Source organism: Macaca fascicularis, chromosome 2 (assembly GCF_037993035.2).
Source record: "Macaca fascicularis isolate 582-1 chromosome 2, T2T-MFA8v1.1".
NCBI classification, from domain to species: Eukaryota; Metazoa; Chordata; class Mammalia; order Primates; family Cercopithecidae; genus Macaca; species Macaca fascicularis.
This window is the reverse complement of record NC_088376.1, coordinates 116,969,723-116,993,288: the sequence shown is the minus strand read 5'-3', so window position 1 is coordinate 116,993,288 and position 23,566 is coordinate 116,969,723. Positions and strand designations below refer to the sequence as shown.

The following is a 23,566-nucleotide window of genomic DNA, read 5'->3' as shown; positions in this document are numbered from 1 at the left end:
TAGTTTGTAGAGGGGAGTCTTATGCAAACACTAAATACAAGTGATTACACATATACTAGATCATCTGGTTCAGTAAAGGTGGGTTCAGCTTGTTTATTGCCTACTTTTGTTATCTTAAAAACCATGATTTTTTTGCACGTAATAGAAAGTTTTTCACCTAAGATGCTATTGAGTGAACCAGTGAGGGGTTCTTAGATTCGGTATTCATTAATTAAACGTAGAATATTAGCTAAACAGTTCTGTGTACATTACAATGCATGGACTATGCAAGACTAGATGTTTGGCTGGAAGATACTTTATTGTTGCATTATCAAAATGGTTATAGTTTTCAATTAAAACTAATTGATTTCTATGTATAAAACTAATCTAGCTTTGAAGTTGTAAATGTAGTTTCTTTAGTTAATGCTACATCAGTTAGCAGTATTTGAAAATTTTATTGGCATAAAATGTTTTAATTACTAAGGCTATTTGTAGGCTGCATAGTAAGCTTTAGGATTATCACACGTTTTTTCCTTGTAATTGGTGGGGTAGGAAGCCTTTAAGGTCTCTTGCTTCTCATGGGTGGGCTACAAGGAGCAGCAGCCATTGTGGCAGGCTTGCGATCTTTTTCCTGCTGACACCTGCTGCTTGACGTGGAGAAGTTCTGCACAGAAAGCAGTGGCATCCTTCATGAGGTGGTACTTGGGGCAGACACTGAGAGCATTATAATTGTCTTTGGTATCAGTCTCTCTAAAGTAGACCACCACATATTTGTGCAGATGAGTCTGGCTTCTTAGATCACTGCAGAAAAGGTTAAAGGCAAGGGGGAAGAGGTCTTGAGAGTTCTCACTGGGACTGCCCTCACTCTTGGCACAGGTACCATCGCAAACACTGTTGACGTCATTGGAAAGAAGGAAGACAACTTTGTCTGCTGCCTTCTTTTGAGTGGCAAGCCACTGCACTGGACCCATCTCTGCTATTTTCTTTTTCTGCCACTTTTCAAGGATGACCTCACTTCTGCAATGGTTTTGAAGAAATTCAGTGAAGTAATAAATTGTGTGATGGAAACATATTTCAGATGGGTAAACCACAAGAACCTTAATGGGGGGCAGTAGTGTGGTGGTAGAAAAGGAAGTCATCTTGTTCCTTTCTGTCAGGGGAGAAAAGCATTTGTTATCTGTGAACAGTAAACAGCAGGCTTTCACTCTGTAAACCATCCCTGACAAATGAACCCTTGTTAGAGAATGTCAGCTGAGCACCAAGGGCCTCCTTAGTGACAGCAAGGAAAAACATCCTGATGTTCCTTTTGAACACATCACCTGAAACACACTGATGCTTAAACCTTAACTTTTTAAACCTTATTTGAAGGGGTGGCCTGCCCCTCCACACCTGTGGGCGTTTCTCGTTAGGTGGAACGAGAGACTTAAGAAAAGAAATGAGACACAGAGACAAAGTATAGGGAAAGAAAAAGTGGGCCCAGGGGACTTGTGCTCAGCATACAGAGGACCCACGCCAGCACCGGTCTCTGAGTTCCCTCAGTATTTATTGATCATTATCTTTACCATCTTAGAAAAAGGGAAGTGGCGGGATAATAGGATCATGGTAGGGAGGTCAGCAGTAAGACATATGAATAAAGATCTCTGTGACATTGAATAAGTTTAAGGATATGCCTTGATATGCATATGCAAACATCTCCATAAACCTTTTTAGTGCATAAAGAGCAGCACTGCCGCTAGCACGTCCCACCTTCAGCCCTAAGGCGGTTTTCTCCTTTCTCAGTAAACAGAACATACAGTAAGGTTTTACACCGAGATGTTCCATTGCCCAGGGACGGGCAGGAGACAGATGCTTTTCTCTATCTCAACTGCCAAGAGGCCTTCTTTCCTCTTATACTAGTCCTCAGCACAGACCCTTCACGGGTGTCAGGCTGGGGGACGATCAGGTCTTTCCCTTCCCACGAGGCCATATTTCAGACTATTACATGGGGAGAAACCTTGGACAATACCTAGCCTTCCTAGGCAGAGGTCCCTGCGACCTTTGGCAGTGTGCGACCTTTGGCAGTGTATGTGTCCCTGGGAATTTGAGATTAAGAGAATGGCGATGACTTTTCACAAGCATACTGCCTTCAGGCACTTGTTTAACAAAGCACGCCCTGCACAGCCCAAAATCCCTTAAACCTTGAGTCAAGGTTGGGGGTAGGGTCACAGATTAACAGCATCTCAAATACAGGACAAAATGGAGTCTCTTATGTCTACTTCTTTCTATATAGACACAGTAACAGTCTGATCTCTCTCTCTTTTCCCCACACTTATTTTAAAAGCAGTATTTTCTAAGTCCCTCTCACTAAAACAATCCTCTCAACCAAGCCTTCTCTTTTTTTTTTTTTTTTTTTTTTGAGACGGAGTCTCGCTCTGTTGCCCAGGCTGGAGTGCAGTGGTGCAATCTTGGCTCACTGCAAGCTCCGCCTCCCGGGTTTACGCCATTCTCCTGCCTCAGCCTCCTGAATAGCTGGGACTACATGCGCCCGCCACCTCGCCCGGCTCGTTTTTTGTACTTTTTAGTAGAGACGGGGTTTCACTGTGTTAGGCCAGGATGATCTCGATCTCCTGACCTCGTGATCCGCCCATCTCGGCCTCCCAAAGTGCTGGGATTACAGGCTTGAGCCACCGCGCCCGACCGCCTTCTCTTTTCAAATAAATTCATAGAAACTTTAGGTTTAAGATATTTTGTTGGCCAGGTTTGGTGGCTCACACCAGTAATCCCAGCACTTTGAGAAGCCAAGGCTGGTAGATCACTTGAGTCCAGGAGTTCCAGACCAGCCAGGGCAACATGGCGAAACTCCATCTCTACAAAAAGTACAAAAATTAGCTGGGCTTGATGGCATGCACCTGTGGTCCCAGCTACTCAGGAGGCTAAGGTGGGAGGATCACTTGAGCCCAGGAGGCGGAGGTTGCAGTGAGCCGAGATCATGCCATTCCACTCCAGCCTGGGCAACAGAGTGAGACCCTGTCTCAAGAACAAGGGGGAAAAAAAAAAAAAGGATACTTTGTTTGAGGTGGGTGATTGTAACCTCAGTACTTTTAGTGCTGTATATGAACAGGGACACTTGGCCTCTGCACTTCACATTTTGAGTTGGGTCAATTCAGTAGTTGCTTGTACTGTCTTCTACCTGCAGGTAGTAGTTTCTTTACAGTCCTCAAAGTTAAGTGGCACCCCTTTTCAGCCCCTGGAACTTACCTGGAATTCTGCCCTATATGGTGCTATAAAACAGAAACCATGTTTGAAACTACTATAATGAATACAGGTCAGACAGCATCCCTAAATGTTGTAAGTATTCCTGAGGTCCAAGTGCCCCGTGGCTTTCTTAGCTTAGAGCATGGAGTTAATCTCATTCTAGTTACAACATCACAAATGACTCAAAGGATGCATTTGTATTTCCTTTTCTAGGTATGGAGAAGAGGAGGAGAAGTTTTTTTAATAGCTCTGCCTCGAGCAGAGTATGTAAATGCTCTGGTTTCTGTATTCAAATACTCCATGTTTTAAAGCTGGTAAAGTCCTCAGAGAGTACAGCTGACCCTTGAACAACATGGCGGGGAGTGGCACTGACCCTGCATGCAGTTGAAAATCTCCTATAACCTTTGATTTTCCCACAACTTAACTTCTAATAGCCTACTGTTGATTGGAAGCCTTGCCAGTAACACAAACAGCCAATTAACACATATTTTGCATGTTATATGTATTATGTGCTGTATTATAATTAAGCTAGAGAAAAAAATGGAAGAAAATCATGAGGCGAAAAGATATTTACTAATTCATTAAATGGAAGTGGACCATCAGAAAGGTCTTTATCCTTGCCATCTTCAAGTTGAGTAGGCTGACTAGGAAGAGGAGAACGGGGTTAGTCTTGCTGACTTAGGGGTGGCAGAGGCAGAAGAGGTGGAAGACGAGGCTGGAGAGGTGGGCGCCTCAGTGTAACTACAGAAATACATCATCATTTCTGACTTTTTGCTTTTTCATTTTTCTAAAAATATTTGTATATGGTACCAATCCTTCCTCCACCATTTGCTTTAGGTTTAATGCTTGTATCATAGAAGGGTCTGTGTTATAAAAGAAGTGAAAAGCAGTCTTGACTGATCAGAAACCTGCGAGATTGTTTAATGTCAATTTGTTTTCTGGCGCTGCTGCTCTTCTCTTCGTTCCTCTAGTGTGGTTATCTGTTAGCTCTTGAATTTCTCTGAGATCCACATCTTGAAACCCTTCACCCCCCACCTTTTTTGCCACATCTACAATCTCTTTCGTGATTTCCTTGATTGGCTGTGTTGTAAATCCTGTGAAGTCATGCACATCATCTGGACAGTTTTCTCTTGCAGGAATTTATTGTTTCGGGCTTGATGGCTTTCATGGCTTGTTCTGTCACAATGATGGCATCTTCAGTGATGTAATCCTTCCAGACTTCCATGTTGTTCTCTCTGTTGGGGTTCTCTTCCATAGTGTTGACAATCCTTTCCATAAAGTACTGTGTGTAATAAGCCTTGAAGGTCCTTATGGCTCCCAATCTAGAGGCCAAATGATGACGTGTTTGGGGGCAAGGAGACCACTCTGAGGACTTTGGTGTTGAACTTGTGGGGTTCTGGGTGGCTGGGGGCATTGTCCAATATCAAAAGAACTTTAAAAGGCAATCCTTTCCTGGGAAGGTACTTGTGACTATAGGGACAAAGTATCATTGGAACCACTCCAGAAAAAAGTTTTCTCAATGTCCAGGCCTCCTTATTGTACAATCAAAAGATTGGCAGCTGGTGTTTATCTTTTCCCTTCAAGGCCAGGGGGTTAGCAGCTTTAGAGATAAGGCCAGTCCTGATCATAAACCCAACTGCATTTGCACAAAGCAGTCCAGTTAGCCTGTCCCTTCCTGCCTTAAATCCTGATGCATGCTTCTCTTCCTTACTAATCAATGTCCTTTGTAGCATTTTTTTCCCAGAAGAGGACACTTTCATCTGCACCGAAAACCTGTTCAGGCAGGTATCCTTTCTCCTCAGTGATTTTCTTTTTTTTTTTTTTTTTTTTTTGAGACGGAGTCTCGGTCTGTCGCCCAGGCTGGAGTGCAGTGGCGCAATCTCAGCTCACTGCAAGCTCCGCCTCCCGGGTTCACGCCATTCTCCTGCCTCAGCCTCCCGAGTAGCTGGGACTACAGGCGCCCGCCACCGCACCCGGCTAATTTTTTCTATTTTTAGTAGAGATGGGGTTTCACCATGGTCTCGATCTCCTGACCTTGTGATCCACCCGCCTCGGCCTCCCAAAGTGCTGGGATTACAGGCGTGAGCCACCGTGCCCGGCTCTCCTCAGTGATTTTCTTAATGGCATCTGGGAACTCATCTGCTGCCTCTTGGTCAGCAGAAGCTGCTTCTCCTGTTATCTTGACAGTTTTTAAGCCAACCCACTTTTTAAAATTATCAAACCATCCTTTAGTGGCATTAAATTCTCCAGCTTTAGATGCTTCACCTCCTTTTGCTTTAAGTTGTCATATAATGACTTTGCTTTTTCTCAAATCATATTTGAGTCTACAGTTATGCCTTTCTTATAGCAATCCTGCACCCACATAAAAGCTACATTTTCAATACAGGATTAAAAGGTATTCTGCAAAATGTGCAAGGTTTTCATGCCTGCTGGTGTAGCTATAGTGATGGCTTCATTAATTTTTTTCTTTTTTCACTATGGTCCTTATGCTGGATTCATTTATCTTGAAATGGTGACCAATCACAGCTACAGACCCTCCATTTATGGTACATATCAAGCAATTTGGCTTTTTTTCTTGTGGTGGAAAAAAAAAGTTTTTTTTCTTTTTTTCATGACGTTGTTTCTTGGGAGCACTTCCAGCATTACTAGTGGCACTTGGTATGGGTCCTAAGGTGTTATTAAAGGTTTACAATATTGCACTAAACACGAAAAATACAAGAGAACCACTGGAGATACTTTCTACTGTGATATGTAATTTACTGGAGAGACAAACTGCTCGTTTGGAGATGATTAGCATCACATGGTGTTTTAAGTGGATACTCGCAACACTTGAGCTCACTGCAGTAGCAACAGGAGGTGGCTAGGAAATTATTAACAGCAGGACAGTGCGCACTGCAGTTAATGGTATGCAGTTACAATTTAATACCACATCTTTATGCTTATGTTTGTCTCAACTGTGAATGGTGCCGTGTACAGTTGGTATGTGTGTGTTTAAGTTTTGATAATTTTTTTTTTTTTTTTTTTTTTTTGAGATGGAGTCTCACTCTATCGCCCAGGCTGGAGCGCAGTGGCCAGATCTCAGCTCACTGCAAGCTCCGCCTCCCGGGTTTACGCCATTCTCCTGCCTCAGCCCCCCGAGTAGCTGGGACTACAGGCGCCTGCCACCTCGCCCGGCTAGTTTTTTGTATTTTTTTTTAGTAGAGACACGGTTTCACCGTGTTAGCCAGGATGGTCTCGATCTCCTGACCTCGTGATCCGCCCGCCTTGGCCTCCCAAAGTGCTGGGATTACAGGCTTGAGCCACCGCGCCTGGCCAAGTTTTGATAAATTTTTAACTTTTAATAGTTAAAATAGTTAACTATTGGTATGGTAGCAAATTATAAAGTAGACTAGGATCTGCATACATTTTCTGCATTTATGACATACCTTTTTCTTAATTTCTTTCAATATTTTAATTGAAAAATAAATTCATCTGAGTTTTTTTTCCAAATTGATACAAATCTCCAAAAAATTTTCCAGTGTATGTATTGAAAAACTCCAGGTGTAAGTGGCTCTGTGCAGTCCAAACCTGTTGTTCAAGGGTCAACTGTGTATGAATCCAAGCGAAAGCTTTTCTTACACCTCAGAAGAACTGTTTTCTAAAAAACAGGAACTAGCATAGAGTAACCATCACAAGTAAAGTGTAATTTGTTATCAGCCATCTTTTGCCCATTTCAGTACTGGTAAAAATGGGACAGTCAGAAGATCTGGAAGTCCTGACCCTACTTTCACCTGGCATGTGTAATCCAGTGATGCTCGTATCAGTCTCCGTAGGAGCACTTGAAGGTATTACATAAATGCTATCTAACTCAGGGAAACGCCAACATGTGACTGCCTCCAGAGGAATCTTCTTTAAAAAAAAATTCAAAATGTTATTTCCTTATGAGGATGTCTTTAAATAATTATAACCCTTACCGTGCCTCCACATTAGATAGATCCCTGCCACCAGCACCCATGTCACCACCAGCAGAGATGGCAGGAGGAGAGGCAGCCAGCCTCCCGGCTTGCTTCTGTCTGGAGAAAACAAAGCTTATTCACCTTTGGAAAACAAATCCACACGTATCTCTTATTGAAAAACTAAGACTTTGTATACTTTGTAGAGGTTTATTTATTTTTTATTATTTTTTAGTTTTGAGACAGAGTCTCGCTTTGCCGCCCAGGTTGGAGTGCAGTGGCACAGTCTCGGCTCACTGCAGCCTCTGCCTCCCAGGTTCAAGCAATGCTGCCTCAGCCGCCCAAGTAGCTGGGATTACAGGCATGCGTCATCGCGCCCAGCAACTTTGTAGAGGTTTAGATGCCTTTAAAACCATCAGTCAGAAGCTCTTTAGAGAGTCTGCCAATCATATCTTTTTCCCTAGAGTGTGTAGGTCTTGCATTAGATTCTCAAAAGGGATATGGGACCTAGGATATTAAGAACAGTCCTAAAATCTCTGGCTTTCTCCTGATATGCACAGGCATTTTCACAGTAGGAACTAGGGTTTCTGTCCAGATTTTTTTTTGTTCTTTAAGGAATTATTGTTATTCTCGGTACAACTGCTTACATACGTAGCACGTATAGATGGCATTTTTACAGGTCATCTTGTTAGACTGACATACATGGAGGGTAGTGCCACCCGCCTCACAGAAACATCAGGTAAGCTCAGGCACAGAGTGCCCAGGAATCTATAAGGCTTTGCCCACGCACGAGTCAGGACTGCCAGGCACCTGGGTTGTCTTCACTTCATTTGGCTGAGTCTAATGACGCCTTCCAACTTTTGACCCCACCCCTGGTCTGTTGTGTAAACATTGTATTTCTCCATCTGTAATGAAAAAGCTAACACATCTCTAACTCCAGAGACATTTTCCCAAACATGCTGTTCTCAGGCACCAGTGAGGCGGTGCCATTATTCCTCATTTGTTATCCAAATGTTGGCTGTGTGACCATACCAACAGCTTATCCTGGGCCACGGAGACTGGTAAGAGAATCAGAATACGGTGAAATATTCATTCTCATATATACCCAGTCATCGTACACCTTTGACTTTTTTCAGCAGATCCTTGTGGCACTCAGAACATCCATTTTGCACCGTGTATTTTTTTTCCCTTTTGTGTATCCTGCTTTATAAAGAGTCATGAGTGGTTTTACAAATAAAACCTGTTCTTACTCAGATTCTAGGTTCTCTGGGACAGCACTGTTAGCTTTCTCTGCACCTCAGTTCAGTGTACACAGGCAGGGACCCCTTGCACTACCCACATACACACCCTTCCACATACTGAGTGGGGGGCCATGACTGTGTGTCCTGAGCCACTTTGATCATCTGGTTGAAGTGACTGAGCACTTACTGTTATCCAGAGGGAAAGGGACACCTGTTTGTGGGCAGAGCACAACCGTTCCTTTATGTCGGATGCAGTCGCTGCCACAAGTAGGAAAATACGGAGTCAGCTGAGGAAAAACAAGAGGCTCAGAAAGTTTACACCGTGCATCAGAGCTAAATCTCACCATGACTCCTACTTCCACCAAAACTTCCCTTCTTTCTGGCTTCACCCCTACCTCTAGTGTTGTCACGCACATTTTCCCCTTGGTCACATACCTGTAACAAAGCCCTAAAGTCAAAACCAGTGACCCAAGACCCACATGCCCAAGACTCCTGGGGTCTGAACCTAAACTTTGTACATGTTACTAACATACCAAAAGGGCTAGGTCATATCTTACCACATACACAAACATTTCCTCTAGAAAAAAGGAGCAGCAGTGATCCTGTTGGCTTCCTTCAGCCAGTGCTTTAGGACTTGCAAGTCCCTGTAGTCAGGGAAGTATATGGTTCTCCAGAAAAGGGTAGCAGCCGTCATATCCTGGCTGGTGCCTGCCCCCTCTGGCCTGTCTGAGCACTTTTTATTCCAGGGAATGAAGCACGGAAGCTCCTTACTCTTTGGACCTCCTGTGTCCCCACCTCAAAAACTAGAGTTGAAAGAGATGTACTGAGAGGTGAAGGAGCACCTACTGCTCCAACTTCCTGTGTTCAGCTGGGTCCCCTGTGGCCCAGAGAGGACCGGCAGCCCCTCTCCAGAGTTCATACACTTCCTGGAACTCAAACCTTCCCATTTCAAACCCTTTGCAGCTTCATCTTGCAGTTAAAGGCTTGGGAAAGTAAAATGGTACTGCTATCCCTGAGTGCTGAGTGTCTGTGACAGAAAATGGAAATAAAAGGTGCTTTGGAAGGTCAGCAGCCATTAATACAAGCAAAAGGGACCACGACTGCCACGTCGGCCTCCTGACCTCAGCCCTGTGGAGGCTGTAGCGAGAGAGCCCCCATGAACGCCACTTAACTCATGTCTGCTGGCAGAAGTGCATTTGACAAGAGAGAACGCATCCTTAAAAGCAATGAATGGTGGAACGCTTCTATGCCCCTTCCCTCCCCAGAGCAGCTCACTGAACTTTACCTGCACCATAGCACCTTCACTTTCCTCAGTCACTGGAATCACCACTGAAGCTCGCGTTTGTTTGTTCTGGTATGGCTAAGAGAGACAGAGTCAAGAATTATGAGGTGCCGGGCGCACGGGCTCACGCCTGTAATCCCAACACTTTGGGAGGCCGAGGCAGGCAGATGGCTTGAGCCCAGGAGTTCGAGACCAGGCTGGGCAACATGGTGAAACCCCGTCTCTACTAAAAATGAAAAAATTAGCTCGGCATGGTGGCATGTGCCTTTAGTCCCAACTACCTGGGGAGGCTGAGGTGGGAGGATCACTTGAGCCCGGAGGGTGGAGGCTGCAGTAAGCTGTGATTGTGCCACTGCATTCCAGCCTGGGAGACAGTGAGACCCTGTGTCAACCTCCGCCCCGCAAAAAAAGAATTACGAGGCACGGGAGTGAGTAGATTGAAGACTTCCAGCAAAGCAGCTTTGCTTCCCAAAAGGACTCCTTTCACTAGACCGTGTGTAAAGAAGAGCCCATTTCCTGCTTCGGAGACTTCTTTCTTTCTGTGGCTTGAGGTTCACAGTGACATCTCTCAGGATGCCCACAGGGATTTGTTTTTATCTGTTGAATTCATCAAAGTAGCCCAGCACATTTGGACAATACTGTCCCCATTTTCCTTCAAGGCACTAAGGAAAGCTGGAGGGTGAGGTGAAGGGGATGAAGAGAAAAAGTACCTCAGACACCTGAGAAAACCCGATGATGGTGCTGTGTTGGATAAGAGCCATGTATCTGTTTCCCAGGGGACTGGTTGTAAAGTTCACTTCTACCGTCTCCTCATTCTTCTTACAAGCAGTGATGTTCGGATCCCACAGGCTTCCTATGAGTTGAGAGAGAACCATGTAGATGAACTTGCTAACTCTTCCCTCATTTAAGTTCCCCACAGGGCTTTATGGAAACGAATCCAAGTTCTCAGGAACAATGTTGGAGAGACAGGGACGCTGCTACACAGTGAACTTTTTATCATTGTTTCCAGAGTCTCAAAGCACTTGCTGCCCAAGACAGTTTGGGGATCCGTACGTCGCTGCTTTGCTAAAAAAGCTTCCCTGGACTGAGTGTGGTGGGAGGCATGGACTGGTTCTGTACTCACTGCTGTTTTCAACCTCTCTTTCGAGTTAAGGGATAGGGTCAGTATTTTCTCCTTCCCAGGATGGGGAGAAGGAGCCACGGGTTAGAAAACATGTCTAAGATTATCGAGCAAGTGAATTCATGATCAGGACTATAACCACTAGAATATTTTGTGTTCCAGGAGCTTCATCCATCAGACCATTCTGCCAGCTTCACTAGATGCAAAGAAAGAAGGAAATGGCTCATAGCTTAGAGGATATACCCTGATAGGTCTGCTCTGGCAGAAAAAGTCATTTCATTCATGTGACTTGCAAATAAGGACTGGGTTGATTTCCAGGAACACAATGTATAATAGCAGAAATTATCTCCTCCACCGAGGAGACCATTTCAGGCCCTGGCTCAGAACTGTCTTTAGGAATTCAGGTCCAGGACTGACTTCAAGGCCCTCTGACCTCCTCACACCTACAGTGTTCTCTGTACCCTCGGTGGGAAGCCCAGCGTCCAAATCCGCCTTCTAGCAAGGACAGCATGCACAGCTGTCTGACAGGGTACCAGGGATGCCTTGTGCGGTGAAGGGTGCCTAAAAGTTCTGGACTGATCCAAATACCACTAGCCTCATTAGCTTTCCAACACTATATTACTCAGAAATTTACACAAACCCTTGGAAAGTGGGCACTAGAGACTGATAATCCTACAGGGGATTATTACAAAATTTAAGGGGTAAAATTCACTAGCCTGTGAAAAGTGATCCTCTTTGGGGACACAAGTTGAGAGCATACTTGTGGGGCAGTCCTTCAGCGAACTCACTGCCGCCTTGAATGTTTGCTAATCCAAACAGAAGGTTCTTAGGGTCCCCATGGCCACAGGTGGACGGTGCTGGTGTCTGAGCTGGTGGAAGGGCTCATAGGACTCCAGTCAATCAGGAAGAGCCTTTGGCACTGCTGAGCCACTTGGGCTAAAATGTTGTTACCCAAGGGGGTGGGGGTGGTTCTTTGTGACTGTTGCTCCACTATGTAAATGTACTGAGGGTCTACCCCTTTCTGGACAGGCTGCTCCACTCAGTGGGCAAAGTGCTTGCTGGAGATCAGGAGCCCTAGGTGCTTCTGTCGCCACCGTCGGGGGTGCCTTGGATATGCGACTCTCCCCCAGGGCTCAGTTTCTTCATCTGTGCAAAGATGAAGAGAGCTATGCTGCCTCAAGTTACAAGTTTCTTCAAATAAAAAAAGCAAATGCTGTATTTACTTACCGGCCTTGACACACTTTTTTTTATATTTCATTATGTGGTCTAGGCAGCCTGTAAATTTGAATGAAAGTTTTTACATTTTAGAAAAAGCTCTCTCTGCCCCACCCCCTTTGCCAACAAGTGCACACCCACATACACATGCCACACCTGTAACAAACTGTCAAAACGTTCCACGTGTAAGATGGCAAATTCAAATGGGGCTCTAACATTATACTGTTAAACAGGAGACATCCGCCCATGACGTGATAACCAGAGTGTAATTTAAATACAGCCTTTATCAGAACAGTGTCTTTGATCCCTAAGAGAAGACTCGAAAACCATCGATCGTTTGAAAATGACATTTGGTAGTATCTGTAGACGCTGCCCCTTCTAGGACGTGAAGACTAATACTCCCATACCCTCACCCCCGGGTGGGGTAGAATTAGTGACTTGTTTCCAAAAACGAGAGTTGGGAAAACCAGTAGATTTACATGGAGAAGCCTGGCAGGCCCCACGTAAATCTAGTGTTGATGGTGACCCCCAGCCTGGTGTCATGTGGGTGCCACGCACCCCTGATGGGATGCGATAAGAAGGGCCCGGCACCTCTGTGATATGAATTCCTTGTCTAATCACGAGACAAACCCAAACTGGGGGACATTCTATAGGATGCCTGGTCAGAACTCAAGACCATCAAGATTCTGAAAAACAAAGACTAAGAAACTGTTACAGACCAGAGGAGAGACACACAGGGACTAACTGCAACTGGAACAGAAAGAGGATATTCATGAAAAAGCAGGTGAAATCCAAATAAAGTCTGGAGTCTAGTTAACAGACATCTACTAACATTGGTTTCTTAGTTTTGACAAATGTATCATGGTAATATAAGATGCTAATAATAGGAGAAGCTGGGTGAGAGGTATATGGAAACTCTTTGTACTATCTTTGCAACTTTTCTGTAAATCTGAAATTATTCCAAAATAAGGCTGGGCACAGTGGCTCACTCCTGTAATCCCAGCACTTTGGGAGGCCAAGGTGGGCAGATCACGCGAGGTCAGAAGTTCGAGACTAGACTGGCCATCACAGTGAAACCCCGTCTCAACTAAAAATACAAAAATTAGCTGGGCATGGTGGCGCATGCCTGTAATCCCAGCTTCTCGGGAGGCTGAGGCAGGAGAATCACTTAAACCCAAGAGGCAGAGGTTGCAGTGAACTGAGATGGTGCCATTGCACTACAGCCTGGGTGACAAGAGTGAAACTCCGTTTAAAAAATAAATAAATAAATAAATAATAAAACAATTCCAAAATAAAAAAGCTTATTTGAAAACAAAATGAGGTTTGCTCTCATCAAGAAAGCTGGAAACCACGTGTAGTAAATGGTGCAGCAGCAAAAACACCCTGGACCACAATCTCCAAGACCAGCAGTGAATTGGAAATCACCCGTTTGGCTTTGATGCCTTGCCCGTGACAGATGACAGGATAGGGGTATGGAAAGGGTGACTCGGCTCAGACGGACCCTTCACACACACCATCCTGTCTTATTCTCATCACATCCCTGTGTGTGACATTGCAGCTGTCGTACCAGAGAACTGGTCCTGTGTCACAGAGCTGGGGCAAGGGCCCAGCATCCAACTCGGGACCACCCTGCCTCTCATGGACAAGCCAACTGGAGTCTGTGGATCCTCAGAGGCCCAGCCATAGGCAGCCCATCCTAGAAAGCTGAGATTGGAACGAATAAACATTTTGCATCAGTGATATAAAGAGTGGCTCAGCTGCATTGCTTTAGAAGGACTAGAGTGTGAATGTCAGCTTCACTTTTACTGTGTGTATAACCCAGGGAAAGTGACTTAACCTCTCAGTTTCTTCATCTGTAAAATGCAGCTATCCCAACCTTGGGGTTGCTGGGATGCTTAAGTGAGATGATGCATGTCAAGTATTCAGCACAGTGCCTGGCACACAGGAACAGGCTTTTCTCTACATTTTACCTGACTTTATCCTCTCTGCTCTGTGGGTGAAGTATGGTTACTACTGTGTCCATGCTTTAGATAAGGGAACTGAGACTTAGCAAGGCCAAAAGCCTTATCCAGGGTTCCCTGGGCTCTCTCTATAATATCCCAAAGCAGGCATCCCAGCAAGACAAAGAATAATAAACGAGTGAAAAAGTTTACCTGGTGAGGTGAAATTCAAAGACATGGAAGGGCCATCTTCATTCATATTTGCATTAGGAATATTATGGGCCCCAATGAAATAGACTGTGTTCAGCTCTACAGGGAAGCCGATGTAGGAAAACGTCCACTGAAAGGCAAAGCAAGGAACTCTCAATTCCCAAAACACTGCAATACAGAAACAGTATACCTTAGTGTGTTGCCCTTTTAGTTTGTATTTCATTACTTATTCTGCGAAAACTTAGGTCTCCAACCAATGCCTACTTAGGGAATGAGCACTACACAATTTACAGAATCAGAGAAGTATAAAGTTTTAAATCCAGTTCTCTTCCCTCGGCTGGGAGGGAAAAACTGAGGCCCAGAGATGCTGACTTACCAAAGGCACAAAACAGAGAAGTAGCCGACAATGGGATTTGAACCAAGGGATCTTGCTCTAAGCTCTGAGTCATAGCTATTTACCAGCCTGTGTGAGCAGCACATCATCCATGCTCCCCAAACAAAGGGCCTAGCTTTCAGCAACAATTAGCCAAATACATAAAAGTGCCTATGCCCGGATGCAGTGGCTCATACCTGTAATCCCAGCACTTTGGGAGGCTGAGGCAGGCAGATCACTTGAGCCCAGGAATTCAAGACCAGCAACACAGTGAAACCCCTCTCTACAAAAACTACAAAATTAACCAGGTCTGGTGGCTCATGCCTGTAGTCCCAGCTGCTTGGGAGGCTGAGGTAGAAGGATCGCTTGAGCCTAGGAGATTGAGGTCACAGTGAGCCATGATCGCACCACTGCACTCCAGCCTGGGTGACAGAACAAGATCATATCTCAAAAAACAAAAAAGTGCTTACTTTACCACCTGAGGGTCTGGTCTGAGTCTGGAAGGCCTCCGTGTAATTGCACCTCACACAGCTGTAGGACTGGAAGTTGCTTTTGCCAGTCACACAAATCTTGGTGGCCTTCAACAAGCGGATGCTGGCTGCCGAGATAGGCAAGAGGGCATTGGTTTATTTAGCACTTGCTGTGTGGCTGACTTGATACTAGATATTTTACTAGCATGCTTTACTTTATGTCTTAGTTCATATTCACAGTAGTATTGAAAGGTAGGCACCACTGTCTCCAGTTTATAGATGGGGTTCGTGAGTCTTAGGAAGTTTCAGGGAGCTCTGCTTAAACTTACAAAGCTCATCAGCAAGCAGCAGATATGAATTCAGATGCCAAAGCCCAAGCTCCCTCCTCCTCACAGGTCAGCTTGAATTTCATAGGATGCCTGCAAAGGTGGCTATCGCTTTGCACTATTCTGGGTCTCTTTTAAGAGGAACAGGCTGGCCTCAGGGAGACCCACAAAGACCCTCCAAGAGTGTCATCACCAAACCACACCTGTTCCGACTGCACCTTTATCCACGCTGATTCTTCTCCCTGAAGGTCCTTTCCTCCCATTATCTACCTCTTCAAGTCTCACTCCTTTAAAGCCCAACTCACTCATGCACCACAGCATATAACCACAGCTGACAAAAAGCTCACTCTGTGCCAGGTAAGGGCCCAAACGCTTATGGCCGCATCTCACCTAAAGCAACCTCACCAGGGCCCCTTTCCCGCTCCTCTCACCCTATCCCACTCAGATGAAGCATAGCTCCCTTCTGGGACGCCCCTGACATTGTGCCTGTGTCTGCCTCCCCTACCCCTCTGAATCCTCCTGGGTGGAGACTGTAGGTGACTCCTCTCTCTGTGCCTGGTACTCATGGATTCTTGACCGGGTAGACTTTTTTCCAATCTGAATTTAGCAGATGGAAACCAAAAGGATGGGCATTAGGATCCCAGGAGTAGCTCACTGAAAGAACTCACATGGTGCCTTGCAGCGTAATCTTGGGGAAATGCCAAAAGCTTCATGATGTCATCTGGGAAGTAGAAAAGTAATCTATCTAAGCCAGTGCTTTCCCTAAACAGGAGTAGAGTGGGGGAAATCATCTCAGGCCTTACCTTATCTTCTTCCATGAAGTACATACACAGAAAAGTACACAGATCATAAGTGTACCACCTGCTGCATCAGGACACTCACGCAACCAGTATGCAGGTTCAGAAACTCCCTCAGGTGTGCCCCTCGCGCTTCCTTTCAGTCACTCCTACCCCAGCAGGAACCACTATCCTGACTTTTTTTTTTTTTTTGAGACAGTCTGTCACCCAGGCTGGAGTGCAATGGCGCAGTCTTGACTCATTGCAACCTCCACCTCCTGGGTTCAAGTTATTCTCCTGCCTCAGCCTCCAAAGTAGCTAGTATAACAGGCATGTGCCACCACGCCTGCCTAATTTTTTGTATTTTTAGTGGAGACGGAGTTTCACCATGTTGGCCAGGCTGGTCTTGAACTCCTAACCTCAAGTAATCTACCCATCTTGGCCTCCCAGAGTACTGGGATTACAGGTGTGAGCCACTGCGCCTGGGTTTTTGGGTTTTTTTGTCTTGTTTTGTTTTTTTTGAGACGGAGTTTCACTCTGTTGCCCAGGCTGGAGTGCAGTGGTGCGATCTCAGCTCACTGCAACCTCTACCTCCTGGGTTCAAGCGATTCTCGTGCCTCAGCCTCCCGAGTAGCTGGGATTACAGGTGCACAACACCACACCTGGCTAATTTTTGTATTTTTAGTAGAGACGGGGTTTTGCCATGTTGGCCAGGCTGGTCTCAAACTCCCGGCCTCAAGTGATCCACCAACCTCGGCCTCCCAAAGTGCTGGGATTACAGGCGTGAGCCACCACTCCTGGCCACTCTCCTGACTTCTAACCAGTAGATTGGTTTTGTCTGTTTGGCACTTTCTGTAAATGGGATCATATGGCATGTATGCCTGCAGGCATGCACACAGATATCAATGTACAAACTCTTTTGAATCTGCCTTCTTATGTTTGTGACATTCATCCATATTGTTATATGTAGTTACAGATCATTCATTCTTGTTGCTGTAACGGAATTTATTTGGTGATTCCTTTCTACTGTTGGGCATTTGAGTGCTTTCTAATGTTGCCAGTTATGAGTAGTGTTACTAGATCATCCTAGTATGTGGCTTTTGGTGCATGTATGCATGTATTTCTGTTGGTTATGCCTAGGAGGGGAATTAATGGTTCATATAGCCTGCACATTTCTGATTTAGCAGACATTTTGGGCCTTATCTCTGATAGATGCAAACTTACCATCTGCCCGGAGTACCCAGCTTACATTCATCAAAATTGAATAGTCCCCTGTTGCAGCACTAGTTTTAACAGGTTCTACTCGGAGGTCCCTCAAGTCTCCAGGGGTTAGATCATGTTGTAGCATCCACTCTGGAGACGGCCCTGGGAAAAGGCAAGACTTCCATGACACTCTCCTTCCCGGCCCAATCTGATGCCATGCCATCTCCTCTCAGTGACTCACCCCAAACCTTCCCCCATTCACAATTCCTCACTTCTTTTTTTTTTTTAATTAAAAAAATTGTTTTTTTGTAGAGGTGGGGTCTCACTCTGTTGCCTAAAATGATCTCAAACTCCTGGCCTCAAATGATCCTCCCGCCTCAGCCTCCCAAAGTGCTGGGATTATAGGTATAAGCCACCACGCCTGACACAATTCCTCAGTTCTTCCTGCTAAGGCCAAATGTTTCTTAGTGCTGGTTGATTTATAGCTGAGATAATGTTGCTCTAAGTACTCTCAGCCTCCTGGCCTCCACCTATGGAGCACTTGGGACCACTCCAGGTGCCTGTGTATGTACATATGTATATATTTAGTGTATTTGACATGTTTATTAGAGTCAGCCCTGCCTTCCTCAGGCCTCGCCCCTGGATTCCAGGCAGTTGGCCCACACAACCCCCACTTTCCCACCTCCTAACCTTTGCTGGTGCCATCTCTCCTCCAGCTCACTCTCTCCACTCACATTTTTTGGGCAGAAGCCTACCCATTCTTCAAATGTCACCATCTCAAACCCCCGCTCTCCTATGAAACATTTGCTTCTTGGTCCCAACTCTAAGTGACATGCCTTTCACGCCCTCGATCTTCCTCTGTAGAGTGGCAGGCATCACTTTCCACCTTATATGGCAAGTCCTACCCTGACTGGCCAGGAGGCGAGCCTGTCTGAAACACGTCTTCATTCCCACGGAGCCCCAGAGTTCTGCTTTGAGCAGACAGAGACTTCGTCTGCAACAGCCAATAAAGCAATGGTTCACCCTGTGCCTAGTCTTCAATGACCTATTGCCTATATTAGGCCTCCTAAAAGTCCAGCTGTGCTTACAATGGAAAGCCCCAAATACCCATTCTCTAATGTACCTACCAGTTTCAGAGCCACACTGAACGGTCTGTGGGAGAGAAGAAAACCAAGCGTCATGTTGAAGCCGGCAAACCACAAGCTCTCCTTTGCCAAATTAGGTAGAACACCATTTTCCCCTTACATGCATATACAAGTGACAAACTTTCAATAAAAGATGAACTGGTTCTGCTTCACAGCTTAGGGGGAAACTAAGCTGCGCCACTGTAGGCTATGATGGGCCATGGATTAGCCATCAGTATACCTGATCCCCAAGCCAGTGCATAACCTCACCTGAAGACCAGAGGTGGGTCTCCATCCATCTCTGGATGTCAGCCTTCCCTGCTGCAAGCAGGGGATGACTTGGGACCGATGTGAGGCCCCTTCACACTCTAATGTTTAACTCTAGGATTTTAGGATGGACTGGAGTATTTACTGGGCTACCCCAGGTTAAGGAGTAGCTATGCTAAGGAGATGAACAAAAGCAAGCTCTGAATGCAGTCCAGGGTACTTTCCTCAGGTTCTTTAAAATATTCCCCTTCTAACACAAAAGGACTCACTGAGCAATTAAAGAAACCATAAGCAATTATTTGTGTTCAAGAAAGGCTGGTACTAAATCGTTTGAAGTTAGCTGCTCATGTTTTTTCATAAGAAAAAATAATTTGTGCTTTGGTTCTGGAATAAATTACTCAACCTAAAATACTGAGGCTTTAGCCAGCAGCAAGCTCAAATGACAAGACTCATTGTGATATGTCCAGCAGCTCTGGAACACCCTGCGGAGCATCTACATTTCCAAACACCTTCTAAGACCTCCTAAGACTTTTGATGGTTTGAGTGACTTGAGTTTGGGCAAAATTGTCAATCATTTATTCATCTTTAAAAAAATGAACTCTAAGGGATATCATCAGATTTTTTTTTTCTTTTTTTGAGACAGAGTCTCACTTTGTCGCCCAGGCTGGAGTGCAGTGGCACAGATCTCAGCTCACTGCAACCTCCAGCTCCCAGGTTCAAGTGATTCTCCTGCCTTAGCCTCCTGAGTAGCTGGGATTACAGATGCCTGCCACCATGCCCAGCTATTTTTTGTATTTCTAGTAGAGACAAGAGTTTCACCATGTTAGCCAGGCTGGTCCTGAACTCCTGACCTCAGGCAATCCAGCTGCCTCAGCCCCCCAAAGTGCTGGGATTACAGGCGTGAGCCACTGCACCCGGCCAGATTTTATTATTATTATTATTATTATTTTAAACAAATAAGCCATCATACCAGGAGCTGAGTTCTTATCAAAGGGCCGGTGAGACCAGCCAAGCAACAACCCTAAATGCTACCAAGCTCAAATAGTTGGCCTTGTAGCAACTACAGCAAAAGGGATGAATTCTTCCCTGCAGTGCAAAAAGTCAAGGGGGCTTCTGAAGTGACACAGAGGGGAAGGACAGGAGCTGGAGACATCAGGAAACGGTGAATGGGGTTTGTCCACCAGCAGGTGACTACGGAGCTTGATGCTATATGCTATTCTAAGAGGGCAGGGGTATCATTTCAAAGGTTATTTGGGGGATGAACTGTTTTCTCTTCAGTGACCCAGAAGATTCCCTCGATCATTCAGGGCACTGGGGAAGAAAGGAAACTGTCTTCACGAATGAACATGGCAATCAATATGGCCAAAAAGGGAGGGGGTGCTAATGGAGAAACAGTTCTTGTGCCCCAACAGGTGAGCAGACCCCAAGTAACAATAACGAGTGCTGACTACGTGCCAGGCCCTTCGCCGCTAATTGCAGGCCATGTCGTTATTCCTTAAGAGACCCTGGTGGGTTCGGTACTGCCCTTCGTTTTACCGTTCAGGACTTGGAGTTTGGTGAGCAGAAATGACAGAACCAACAGTACAGGGGGCAACTGAGACCGGGTCTGTCTGATTCCCACTCCCCTGACTCAAGCAGCCTGACGCCGATGTCCGGGGCTGCCCCCGAGGGTGCAGGCATGCCCCTCGAGCCGGCGGTCCGCGCACGCCTTCGGGACAGCCTGGAGTGGCGGGTCAGACGACGTCAGGATCTAGGCTCGAGTGCCGGGAGATGGGGTAAGGGGTGCTGGAGGCGGCTTACCGGCTCTCGGGGTACGGCACTCCTGCACAGCGCGGCCAGGGTCAGCAGCACGAGCGACATCGCCGGACCACTGCGCTGGATCCAGGCTACCCGCACGCTGCGCTCTTATCCCGGCGCTCCGGGGCCGCCCCTTCTCGGCTCCGCCTCTTGCAGCGCGGACCCAGTCCCGCCACCCTGACAGAGGGCGGGCCCGCTGGCCCCCTCCCAGGCTGGGGCAGGTCGCAGCGCCCTCGCCTGCCGGGACTCGGAGGAATGGGCCGAGTCCGAGCGCAGGCGGAGCACCGGCAGCCGCGGCGCGCGGCGGCCCCCGCGCACACGTGCGTGCAGTAAGCCAGGTGCCCCTGCTGCACCCGCCCTCGGGCTGCGCGCCCCCCCGCAGGAGCCCAGCTAGCCTCGCCGCCCTGGGGCCGACCTGGTCGGAACGGCCGCGTGCCCCTTCCGGACAAGGAGAGCGCGCGGGGCCCCGGCGCCGCCGGTTAAAGTGCCGCGGGACAGGGGCCGGGCCGCGGCCACCCGCTCCTCCCGCTCTGGCCTCGACTGTCGGGCCCTCGGCCGAGTCGCCCCGGGTGAGTAGCCGCGGACGCGCCCAGACGACCCCACAGCAGCGCCGCCGGGCCGGGAGCCCGGAGAGGCCTGGGGGCCGGAGGTTTGGGGCCGGGCTGGACGCCGAGACCCGGGCCCGCTTTACACAATCGCCCCGCCCCGCGAAGCGAAATGGGTGGAACGCGGACTGCCGGAGCTCACTGACTCCTTTGAGGGAGCAAGTTCTTTCAGCTACGCTGTGTGAGAGCGGTAGGAGTGCCCGCTGCCCGACCCCAGGCTTTCTGGTAAATGTCTGTTTCCACCAAGTGAGTTCGGACAGCAGCACCTGGGGCTCCCAAAGCGGAAGCCGTCAGCACTGGCGATTTGGAGCTGCGCTTCTCAAATTTCCCTGGCCCGGGATCTTTGAGCACCGCCTAAAATGAGATCCAGACGGCAGGTCCGGGTCAGGCCCGGGATCTGCATTTAACGAGCCTCCACCCACGCACCCGTAATTCGTGGGTGGGTGGCCCAGGGACCATCCTTTGAGACACAGTGGTTTGGGGGAAAGTTCACAAAGATCAGCTGGGCTAACAGTGGAGCCACAGAGGCTGGAACTGCTGCTTCAGCCTCCTCGGTTTGCAAACGACAGGGTTGTGGTGACCAACTCAGGGCCATTTAAACTTGTAAGCAGAATTAGTTCCATTCTACAAATGAGAAGACGGAGTCCTAGAGAGAGGTATGGAACTTAGGGATGTGTTGTCAGCTGGTGAGAGGTTGTACTGAGTCAAGCAGCTGTTTTAGCTGAGGCCCTACTTGTGTGCCAGGCCTGGCCCCCCTGCCAGCTGGGTTAGGGCTTGCATGGACTGGGGATCAGCCAGAGGTTTGGGCTCTGGCATGCATACGTGTGGAGTTGGAGGTAGCATTTTCAGAGAATTGCTCCGGTTCCTGACCAAGGAACTCAGTTGAGGTTGTGGCCGCACCCCTGCCTGGGGCTGGGCCACCCTGAGCCCCTCATTCCACCTCTCTGAGTTGCTTTGGGCCCTGTGGCTCCTGAGAACATTTTCAGCTCTCATAGTCATCTTCCTGTTCAGCAAATACGTGCTGGGTGCAAAGGTGCACGACACATGGGTGCTGGCTGATGGGTACTCCTGGAGTGAGGATGAGTGCAGTGAGAAGTATTTTCAAGGACACAAGTGCCCGCCCTGCTGCGGAAGCTCAGCTGAAAACAGCCTGGTCTGCAAGCTCACGATTGTGAACTTTGGCCGGGCGCGGTGGCTCAAGCCTGTAATCCCAGCACTTTGGGAGGCCCAGACGGGCGGATCACGAGGTCAGGAGATCCAGACCATTCTGGCTAACACGGTGAAACCCCGTCTCTAGTAAAAACTACAGAAAACTAGCCGGGCGAGGTGGCGGGCGCCTGTAGTCCCAGCTACTCGAGAGGCTGAGGTAGGAGAATGGCGTAAACCTGGGAGGCGGAGCTTGCAGTGAGCTGAGATCCGGCCACTGCACTCCAACCTGGGCCACAGAGCGAGACTCCGTCTCAAAAAAAAAAAAAAAAAAAAAAGATTGTGAACTTTGTCCCATGGTGCTGAGGAATAATGGTACAGGCTTAGATTGTCATCAATTTTCAGTTTTACAAAGGCCACCTGGGTGGCTCTGCAGGGCAAGTAGAGGGCTCGTCCCTCTGAGACAAAGGAGCAGGCAGCCGTTCACTAACATGCGTTCATTCCGTATCTGATTCTGTACTGTGGGCCAGGCTCTGGGCTGTGCTGGCTTTTCAGCTGTGTGCCAGGGCAGGCCCTGCTGTGGTGAGCTTGGTGTTGTTTGGCACACGGGCTTTGAGACAACCAGGGGTGCAGAGGTTAGGCCTGGAGACAGGGGTCGTCAGTCAGACTTTCTCAGGGGGCAGTGGAGAGGAGAGGAGGATAGAGCCCTGGGGAGGAGGGCTTGCCAGAGGAGGTGGGGAGGTCTAGGAGGGGCTGCAGCAGGAATGCCCAGTAGTGAGGGAGGAGCTCATGGGGTCAGATGGGGCAGAGAGACCAAGGGCACTGAGGCTGGTTGGTGGCAATCACAGGTAGCCTTGGCAAGAGGAAAGGGGAGGTGGTTTTGTAAAAAGAGAAGGGCCGAGGTTCTTTCTCCAGGGGAAGAAGTGTCAGGTGAGGGTGGTCTGGAGGTGGCTGAGCTGTGAGTAAGAAGGAGGAGTACCCAGGCAGGGGCTGCCAGGCAGACCCAAGACACAGCCCAAATGGCTTTCCTGCTGTCCTGGGTTCAGGATGACACTGCCCTGGCCTCCTGGGGCTTAGGGATGGGGTGCAACCTGGTTCAGTTCCATAGTTGGGGCTGTGGAGTGGAGGAGAGGGTGTGACAGGCCCTGCAGCCACAACTGGAGGTTGAGGTGGGCAAACAGGGTGTGTCTGCCTGTCCCCTGGGGGGGTTCCCCCGCCCCCTGCCCTGCTGGCTCAGAAGGCCATGCCTCAAGTAGTCCTGCATGAGAGGTCCCAGGTGGCCTGCTGGAAGGGACACAATTTATTTGGGTGCCTAATCCTGATAAC

General features: G+C 47.8%; 2 protein-coding genes across 18 annotated transcripts in view; one reads left to right on the top strand and one right to left on the bottom strand.

Annotated features, from left to right (window-relative positions):
- Nucleotides 1–279: 279 nt before the first annotated feature.
- On the bottom strand, nt 280–20,574 carry IL17RB (interleukin 17 receptor B). Of its 10 annotated transcripts, XM_005547406.5 has the most exons (11): nt 20,493–20,574; nt 18,429–18,453; nt 17,323–17,463; nt 14,997–15,124; nt 14,157–14,283; nt 12,016–12,063; nt 10,379–10,521; nt 9,672–9,746; nt 8,574–8,673; nt 7,167–7,265; nt 280–1,129 (listed from the first exon to the last, which is right to left on the bottom strand). In XM_005547406.5, exons 1-11 carry the CDS (start codon nt 20,550–20,552, stop codon nt 567–569), a joined length of 1,509 nt encoding a protein of 502 aa, XP_005547463.3. In that variant the 5' UTR covers nt 20,553–20,574; the 3' UTR covers nt 280–566. The 10 variants fall into 10 exon arrangements, with proteins under 10 accessions (XP_005547463.3, XP_073888602.1, XP_005547464.3 ...); XM_074032501.1 differs by lacking the exon at nt 8,574–8,673; XM_005547407.5 differs by lacking the exon at nt 12,016–12,063.
- A 159-nt stretch (nt 20,575–20,733) lies between these two features.
- CHDH (choline dehydrogenase) overlaps nt 20,734–23,566 on the top strand; it is a 31,347-nt gene continuing 28,514 nt past the window's right edge. For 5 of the 8 annotated variants that reach the window (XM_045386059.2, XM_045386055.2, XM_045386057.2 and 2 more), the window contains exon 1: nt 20,734–21,058. The gene's annotated coding sequence lies outside the window, so the exon portion shown is untranslated. Of the gene's footprint in view, nt 21,326–22,265; nt 22,461–23,566 lie in introns of those variants that run through there. The other 3 variants (XM_005547405.5, XM_045386058.2, XM_065540762.2) reach the window with 3 other exon arrangements.